Genomic DNA, 9,620 nt, shown 5'->3' with positions numbered 1-9,620 from the left:
TTTGTATCGAGGAAACGTACCCTGGTTACTGTTAACATTGCCGGAACAGTACCCTTGGGTACGCGGTCCGCGCTATACCGGAACGTACCTAGGTACGGTCGCGTTATACGCGACGTACCCTGGTACTATCTAATATGCCCGCCGACGTACCTCGGCCTACTCACAACGCAGCTAGGAGTTGCCTACGCCTACTCCTAACCCTAACCCCTAAACCATATCAAAATGAGTTACCAGGCGTAAACGTTTCGCAGTTGCCCTGAAGACTAGACCACTATGGGGGGGGGAAACAATTTAGGGACATGAACCTTTAAGTACTTTCTTAGGCCCCACTAGGGCCTAGCAGTAGATTGCAGCAGGTGTGAATGATCTGAATGAGCTACGCAGGCCATGGCATTAGCTCTACTCTTGAACTATAGCCCTTCGCTTCTGCCCACAGTGCACAGTGTTAGCACAAACTATGTTAAAACTGCGGCAATGCGAACTGCTCCCACTGCTCCCACTGCTCCTCCACAAAAAACGGCTCACAGAACACGCAAAATGCCCTTTTAACGCCTTATTTATCTACATCGAGTGATCCAACCTCTTACCTATCTTTTTGAACACTTTTCACAACTTTACACCATGCATCCCTATGATCTAATTAATCTATTCATTTATTCCTCAAAACTCTAGACTTCAAACGCTTAGCCCCTACTTCAATGCTCCTGCGAAGTTCCGATTCGGTTATCCGAAATGTAGCCCAAAAACATGGGAGCGGCACATTACTCATGGATGGGGTTGTGAACTGCACTTTTAGTTTTTATCATAATTAATACATTGTTGCATGGCAACTTGTAATCATGCGCCAGTGCTATAACCCCACACCTATGAGTAATATGCGCTAACCTCGTTTTTTCTGTGATCCGTTCCTCGTGGGACAGAGAGCAAGTCAGTCGAGTTTCCTTAGCCCAATGCCCAGACCGACATTTTTTCGGTCCACACCAAACCCACACCTTTGGCGCCAAAAACCACACAAATCACCCAAAATCGTGCTGGTGTTGGTCATTGGTCAGATGACAACTCGTGACTAGAGGAGCAGTATGGCTTGCCCAGTTTTCAACATAGTTTGCGCTATAGCCCTGTGCGCAGACGAAGGGCTATTGCTTCTAGAGCCTACGCGGGCGCCATAGTACATTACGTCCTGGGTTTCACACTACCGACTTTATGTTGTCAAATGCCGCGAGTTGCGACCAATTCGGCCAACATGAGTTGGCAAAAATAGAACTGTAATAGAGTCTCCCAATAGTTGCTCTTGACCCCTTGCTCGCGCCCGCTTTTGCGTTTACACTGCCGCGATTGTCGTTGGTAAGTGGCAAGTTGGATCCAATTCGCCAATTAGTTCTGCATAAAGTCCGAGCTAGTGGTGAAGCCTCAGCCCTTAACACGTACACACAGCCTAGCAGGGCGTCAGGTGCAGCCAGGCACGTCGTCGACTCGTATCACCAATATCTGGTGATGCACTGCATACAGAAAAGATCATTCATATATGTCTAAGTCATATACAGTCGTGACATGCAATCCTTCACACTCCATAGCCACAGCACTACTGGCCCTGCACACATTTATTGATGACATAGGCCTTCTTGCATTCAGAAATGACAGAATATTATTAAATGACAAGTATATCACCCCAATTTCTAAGGCATACATGCAGGCCACTTGACTTGGCTAACACATTGCCCATGCGACTTTGGTGCTTAACATAGCATCCATAATCCTTTGCATTTGCGTTAAATCTTCGCTAAAGTACTGCAGTTTTAAGATTGTATCGCGTTAATTCTTTATCATGACAAATTAGCCTTTTATCGAGGTCTCTCAGCTTTCCCCCACCTTGCCATCATTTTTTATAAGTTTCCATGCATTTACATTGCACACAACTTTAATGTTTACTTTTAGATTTGGATAGCGTGTCCCTGCTGAATCTTGTGTGATGGGAGCCAGTTATCAGCTAATGCGAAACACAAACTGCTGGTGAATTGACAGGTCAATCAAAACAATGCATAGCACAGAATCTGATCCCAGTTAAGTAGCACATGCTAAGTATTTTCGCTGAAGCAAATAGAATAATAGGTTGACAGGGAGGTATCAATACTAAGATTATAGCGCGGTAAATAACATCATCTAAACAAAACAAGATAAACTGTTAGCCAAGGAGATAAATTCTTCCTACCCTTCCTGCCTATATGTCCTCTAAACGAGCTCACAAGCTCTGCTCGATGAGTGCGCCAGGCACTGATAGACCCACGCAATCTCTTCGCGCTCTTTCTCCTTCGCTCACTCATTGCCACTCCCCATTCTATCCACTAGACAGATGTTACGTCTAAGGAGGTATATCTAGGATGTTAGTTAATTTTCAGGTTCAAAAATTTAGGTTATAATTACGCTACATAAAAAGTTTCATGTTCAGTATACACCTTAGAAATAATTATTAAAAAAATGTTTTAAAACTAACGACTACAGTTTGATTTACCAACCGACGTAGTGGCGCCACATTCAAGCGCACGCATCTGATAAGTTCGCGGCAAAACCACTTTCCAGCCAGGGGCGTGTACAAACCGAAGCGGTTGTTTCTTATTTATTCATTTAAAAGCAAAACGGGATTTTACATATCTTATAACACGACATATTAGTTTCAGTTATAATATGCGATAAATTTGCCCTAAATGAATATCCGTTCGGTAAAATAGCATTTATAGTATAAATATAATTTGCACTTTTGTGATTAAGCCCGGCCGGTCTGTAACGTGCAAAATCAATTGTCACAGATACGCAAACTTTTTCGGGGCTGCTCTGCAGCACGGTCGCCGGGTGTTTGTGACGCCGTTTCAATTTGCGCTTAAGCGCTTGATGTGTAAATAATATTATAACAATAAATTAGGTATCTGCTGGCTAACAAATACGTGCTGCGTATAGACGATTCGGTTATACAGTAAGTACTAGTTGTATGAGTAAAAATCCTCAGTAGGCTACTGTCCTTTTACCTTATCTTGCTGAACAGTTGGAAGCCTATATGTTTCGTTTTGATTTTGTGTTATTTGTGGATTCCCTTATCTTTCTTCAAAAATTCGACTATTTTATTTAGGACAACTTGTGGGTGTATTAAACCTCATTCTTTTGTTTACAGAGATCCAGAGTCCTCAATACACTCCACCCCGATGCCTCTGCGGTTTGCATCAGAATGTCCAATGTCCACGGCGGAGAGAACAACATTATGTCCAGTGAATGCTTCCAATGAAACAGGTGAGGAGCGGATGCGACATTGCATCCGCTCTTAACATGCGTATGCTGTCAGCGCAAACCAACAATAGCAGCAATTGAAGCTGCGCTGTCTGCCTCGAATCTACACTGCTGAAGTTGTTTTTTCTCCTATAAGTTTATTGCAACTATTGTTCGAATCTTTAACCCAATTCATTTTCTTCCCTGTCAGCATGCGCCCACCAAACCAGCGACCAGCACCTGACACCAGCCGTGCATGTTGGATTTGTTTGGCGTCGCGCAGGTGTCCAGGCATCCCGCCTCGGCGCGTGCCAGACGGTTACTGGACCTATTCCTCCAGCAGATTGTTCTGTGAATGCTATGCCCTTCAGAAAAGGGCTAAAGACCATCTCTCGCATGAAATAGACGCTACCACTTCGAACAAATAACATCGCAAACTGTACATTACGAGTGCTTGCCTCGCATCTGACACGTCCGTGAAGATGAGCTCGTTTTGCTTGTCTTGCTGTGATCTTTCTCGTCTTCCAGCAACAGGAATCGCAAAGCAAATTTCTTCTATGATCTTACAGAATGCTGGTACTCCTACAGGATAAAACTTAATAGTCACCAGGAAAATTTTCGACACTGCCTGCTTGTAAACATAGTGAGCTATCTCCAACGATTACGACTAGGACCTTTTAATTTCTCACGCTTGTCGGTCTGTTCTCTCGAATGCATTAACATTGGCTAATAATTTCTGCCGGGATAGGATGCGGTGGAAGAGAAGACCTCTTCTTCACACATGGCACACATCACCGCCCTACATAAGTGTAAACAACGAGATGCCTTGGCAGGAGTGGGGCGCGGGCTGTTGAAATGGGAGGCGCTACACTGCACGGTAAGGGCAACTCACAACTACGAAACATCTTAGCACTCCACAAAACAGTTCATCTACAATGCAAATCGGTGTATTGCCTTGCAAATGCCTTGAACTTGACAAATTACTAATGTTTAAAAAAAAAAAATTATCCTCTAAAGTCAAGGTGCATTTTTTGTTGCCTCATATAGACGTCTTACTATTTAAGTTTTGCTATAGAAGATTTTAATTTTACTCCAGGTCTTGATATCTGTTGTCTCCATCTTACCTTCACGGTGAATGTCGAGATCCAAAGCTACCTGAAGCTTTGGCAGGAAACGCCATAAGATTATTCTCCAAGAGCCAGAATGCCCGACATGGCCCCTTGGGTTAGTACGACCCGCTGCCCTGCATCCTTAAGCTTGCCGTATATTTGCGCCGTTAAATATCGTGCGATAACACAACCCTGGAGTGTTCACACGAGATCGCACGCTTCAATCATAGCGCTTAGCTGGCTAGTTATAATATAGACTGGTTACCCGGCTCGCACAGTTTCCACACGCTGCACTAACCGTGCTACGCGAACGGGCGTACCAGTCTAGGGTATGTGCCACTACATTCGCATATCCGAAATTGCGTTCACACGACAGACAATACGCGCGCCAGCGTGGGTGCCGGAATATACGCGGGCCCTCTATTTCTAGTTACCGTTACTGAAATACGCCGGCATACTCAGCGCGGTGAGTAAGCCGCGTAATTTCGGTACCGTACTGTATAGCCGCATATTATTTTTACCGGGTGTGTTGAACTCTCAAAGTACCGCCGTACTGCAAATCCTCGTGTGCAACGCAGCTATAGTCTCTGTCATTGTTTCAAAAATAATCACCAATATTAAGCCACATTTGCTAAGTATCCATCATACGCCAAACACACGAGCAAATGAGATGCCAGCGTTAAATCCTAGGAGTTCCGCCAATAATTGAAAGATAATTAAAGTAACTAATGTGTAAATTAGCACAGTAATTAGTTCAGGCGCTTTGGCAGGTACGAGCTTCCGTTCGACCAGGCACGACTGGATCGGTGACCGCTGCGGCACGCGGCCGTGCGCTTACATCATCAGACTAGCTATGATGGAGCCGCCCAGGTCGGATTCGGCGACTGGTCCAGTTGCTGCCTGTGGATGTCAGGCCTCGGCGATTGGACTCGTGCGCAGAACATACTTGGGATCGGATGACGCGTAAGGGGAGTCGTGCCCGCATATGCTGATGCTCTACAGCGTCGCGGAAATGTCTGCGGTGGACGCAGCATGGCAGGCATTGAAGGCCTCAGCATATATGCCTCAGTGTAATATATATAATAACTAAACAGTCAGTATTTAAAGCCAGCGCGCGCCCGACGTCGAAACAAAAGGTCGCAACGTTACATGTTTAACATTACTCTTGTTCTCGTAGATCCGAATCGCTATACACTGCGCTAGAAGAAATCTCGTAACTTTACCGTATTTCTGTTCAACTGTCTATCTGACTGAAACGTTAATGTTTAGGCTGTCTTTTTCTGATAAGGGCCCCCAGGTTTTGGCCCAGCTACGTCTACATATGGCAGGCATTTCGTCAGCGAAATAATTCTCGTTGGTTAAATTAACGCGCATTTTTCTTGGCCACGAGTGGCGTGGGCGAGGTGCGACAGTAAAGCCTGCAGCAGCAAGGTCTACTCCCATTTCCGAAGCCAATCAACAGAAGAAAGCACTAAGCTCATAGCACAGAAGTGGTTAAGCCGATCATTCGCGTTCGCCCCCCCCGTGGAAATACTTTTGTATATGGTCAGGCCTCTGAGATTTGATACCCGCACCACCTCTCTTAATATTTCGATGAAATACTGTTTATACACAAAAGGTAGTTCAAAGCACAAATATGCCCAAGATCGTGCAGTGTATTGCCCGAACATTTACGTGCTGCGGTGTGTGTTCGTTTCACGTGGTGCGTTGTAGTAAAGCGCGATTTTTATATTAAATACTTGTCATGACTGGCAGCTAAATATTGATCAGTGCTCAGACCATTGGGATTGTTATATATTAAATATAGATGATATTAGCAAAAATTGTGTCATTGTTTCAGAACTGCAATGAATTTCTGTCATTATTAGTTGTATAGAGTGACATGTGTTTTCTTTACTGCCTTTCCTTGCATTCTTTTGCTCAATTACACTACTGTCTCCCTACTTTTTTCTTATCACTAGTTTCTACTCTATCTAAAAGGTTTCGAACATTCTCCAACCTTACATTTTGATTTTGACATTAATGTCATAGTGCACTAGTTATAGTATTCATTAGAGCTGTACAATTAAGTATCTAATGATTAAATTTCATTTTGTGGCATTTATATAATAATTGTAGGCTATAATAATTTGATTCTGACTTAAACTTCTTCTGTACTGGAATTACTCCATTAGTAACGAATGACGAAATAATATCCCTTTTTACATGTCATACATAAAAAATAATACCCCATATAATGATACATCTATCTAATATATTCTGATATATATATATATACATATATATACGAGTGGCCTCCGCAGATAGAAGCACTGGAAACACAGTTGGGGGGTTAATTTTGGGCTTAAACTATTTGTTCTACATCTTTTATTCCTAAATCTCTCTCGCAAGGACTCACCAGATTTGCCATCTCCAGCTGTCTACCATTCAAAAATTTTCAGGGCACATGCCCCCCAGACCCGCCTAGCATGCCAGTGCGCCGGACGGCCCGCTCTGCTTTTTATTTATCACTGGGATTTTTCCTTCTGCTGCTATATATATATTTATATTATCAAGACGGTATAAAGGAAGCGTTATTATTTATTTATAATAATATCATTATTTAGCAAATCAATATATTATATAAAATAAATAAAAACATTATTTAACATATAATACTATATTATTTAATTCTATTAAAGACATTATTTTAGCCCAAAAATGACTTTATACGTAATTAATATATTATATAAAGTACATAATGACATTCATTTAACAAATAATATATTATATAATAAAATAATACATTATTTAGCAAATAAATACATTATTTACACAAATATTCATAATTTTAGCAATAATACATTATTTAGAAATAAATACATTATTTAAACATATAATTGTATTATATAATTAAATAAGTACATATTTAGCAATAATACATTATTTAACATATAATATAATAAAATAATACATTTATTATTATATAAAGGCACTTTATTTACTTACTCCTCTGCAGTACCACTATACTCACTACTCAGGGAGGACATAGCACTCTCTATCCAGCAGTACTATACTATACTATATTAGCAATAGAGTGTAAGTAGTACTATGTAGTATATCCTACACTACTATTCCCTAATAGTAAATACCCCCCTATAGTAGTACTATAGTAGCTATCACCGTATCACTGAGTCAATCAGTAATCACTACTACTGCAGAATATAGCTACTGCTGATAGTGGTCTATGTCCTTCCTGGGTTTACTGCCGGAACCAAGCTAGGCACTTGAAGCCGTTTTCAAGTAAATATACAAGCTAACTAAATACGAATCTATTTATTAGTACAAAATTCTTAATGTTTCTATGCTATCAGGCCTACTCTCTTTCACCTATTATCGCTTAGTTTCCCTACCATTGCATTACCGGCAGCCCATTGCTCTCGCGGCGGACTGTTGCACGCTTGCCACTGAATATATAGAGTGAGCACTCCCGATAGACCACCCCCATGCCTATAAATTTAAAAGCTTGGAGGAATTAACCTGAATATATATATATATATATATATATATATATATATATATATCCATCGATCTTTTCTATCTACAATATCAAGACAAATATGTAGAGTAATCGACAATACTCTACTTGTATTTCTCTTGACAATATGGCGATATATAACTAGTACAACTCGACTGAAAAAACGTCCGCATCGAATGAATTTGAATCGAATTATGAAACAGAATACACACCATAATATATAAGCACTCGCCTTGTAATACTAATAGTCCTAATTAAGTGAGCCCCTTAATGTCGTAGTGCATTAGCTTATATATTCATTAGAGCTGGTACAATTAAGTATCTATAATGATCTTAATTTCATTTTCTGGATCTTATATAATAATTGTATAAAACTTGACCTGATTAACTTCTTCTGGTACTGCGATTGATTATAATACTCTATTAGTAACGAATGACGAAATATAACCACTCACCTTGTAATAGTCCTAATTAAGTGAGCCCCGTCAACGCTCCACACTCTTTTGCTTCCTCCTAGAAAAAAACACAGGCGCTTGTATTCACGGAGTTATGCCTCACAGTCTCAGCGCTTACAAGAACCGTGAACGTATAACATTCACACTATGCAAGTATAAACATGTTCATGTGAGAACTGACCGCACTGCACTGGTCGCAACTCCGCCTCGCCTTACACATGTACTGACCTAGCCACAAGTTACCTTCTCGCTTTTCATTACGTGGTTTTCCTCGAAGTGAGGTCGGGCAAGAACTGGCCCATCCTTGCATTGGCACTCGAGTTAAAAGAACTGGCCTATCCTTGCATCCTCCGACCGTCTTACAATAATTGACCCATCCTCACACCCTACATCCACTCATAGCTGGTCGCCCAGTCAGCATAGACGAAACTGGTTACGTAAAACTTGTTTTGTCACACGCTGCCGAGCCACTTATAGTCGCTCAGCCGCCTAACCATCTGCAACAGTGGCTTTGTTCTACGCGCTAAATATGAGATGCGTCGATGTTTCCCACGTGCAAAACCCCGCGCTACGGCCACGCCCGACTTGTAAGACAATAGATCACGTAAGAAAACAACGAACGGAGGTGTATCAGTCTTAATCTTAAAGGCAACAGAAATCTACGAGCGAAATGCACATGTGGCATGAGCATGCTCACGCCACGATTTCCGACAAAACCACGACCGGAAAATATAACCCGTCAATAATTCCTAACTCAACAATCGCTAACCACGTCACCACTCAGCTGTTTTTTAAAGTACAGTTTCTATTTCTACTATATATATATAGTAGAAGTGGAAACCGTACGTTTTTGAAGAATAGCTGATATTTATATAGCTAGAGAGGAAAAGAAAGGTGGGAGAAGAGAAAGCCCTTTCCACACTACTACATGGGGCATACCCACCTATCGGACTCTCGTGTGTTATCCCGCATGTTGTCTCTCCCTCTATCTTTCTCTCTTAATCTCTCCCTCTTGCTCTGTCTTTCCCCATATCTTTCTCCCACGTCTCACTCACTCTACCCCCTTCTCTCAGTGTCTATCTATCTCTATCTTTTGGTATTCTCTATTTCTCGCTCTCAATCTCTCATGTTCTACCTATACTCTCTCTTCCCATTTATCTCTCCGTTTCTATCTCTCTTTCGCTCGCTTCCTATCTACCTCTATCTCTTTCTTTCTTTTCTCTTTATCTCTACTCTCTCTCGCTCTCTCTCTCTCTCTCTCTCTCTCTCTCTCTCTCTCTCTCT

At 41.7% G+C, this 9,620-nt stretch overlaps 1 protein-coding gene across 6 annotated transcripts in view; it reads right to left on the bottom strand.

Annotated features, from left to right (window-relative positions):
• The window catches only part of LOC106816763, a 27,093-nt gene extending 18,347 nt beyond the window's left edge, over positions 1–8,746 (bottom strand). For 2 of the 6 annotated variants that reach the window (XM_014821392.1, XM_014821388.1), the window contains exons 1-2: positions 8,565–8,746; positions 8,337–8,394 (exon numbers count right to left, since the gene is read on the bottom strand). In XM_014821392.1, the coding sequence (XP_014676878.1) occupies positions 8,337–8,394; positions 8,565–8,646 (140 nt within the window). In that variant the 5' untranslated portion in view covers positions 8,647–8,746. The other 4 variants (XR_001394932.1, XM_014821389.1, XM_014821390.1 and 1 more) reach the window with 4 other exon arrangements.
• Positions 8,747–9,620: the final 874 nt, after the last annotated feature.

This window comes from Priapulus caudatus, unplaced genomic scaffold (genome assembly GCF_000485595.1).
Source record: "Priapulus caudatus unplaced genomic scaffold, Priapulus_caudatus-5.0.1 Scaffold1480, whole genome shotgun sequence".
Lineage (NCBI taxonomy): Eukaryota > Metazoa > Priapulida > Priapulimorpha > Priapulimorphida > Priapulidae > Priapulus > Priapulus caudatus.
Note: the sequence above shows the minus strand (reverse complement) of the source record. Positions and strands in the feature narration are given on the sequence as shown.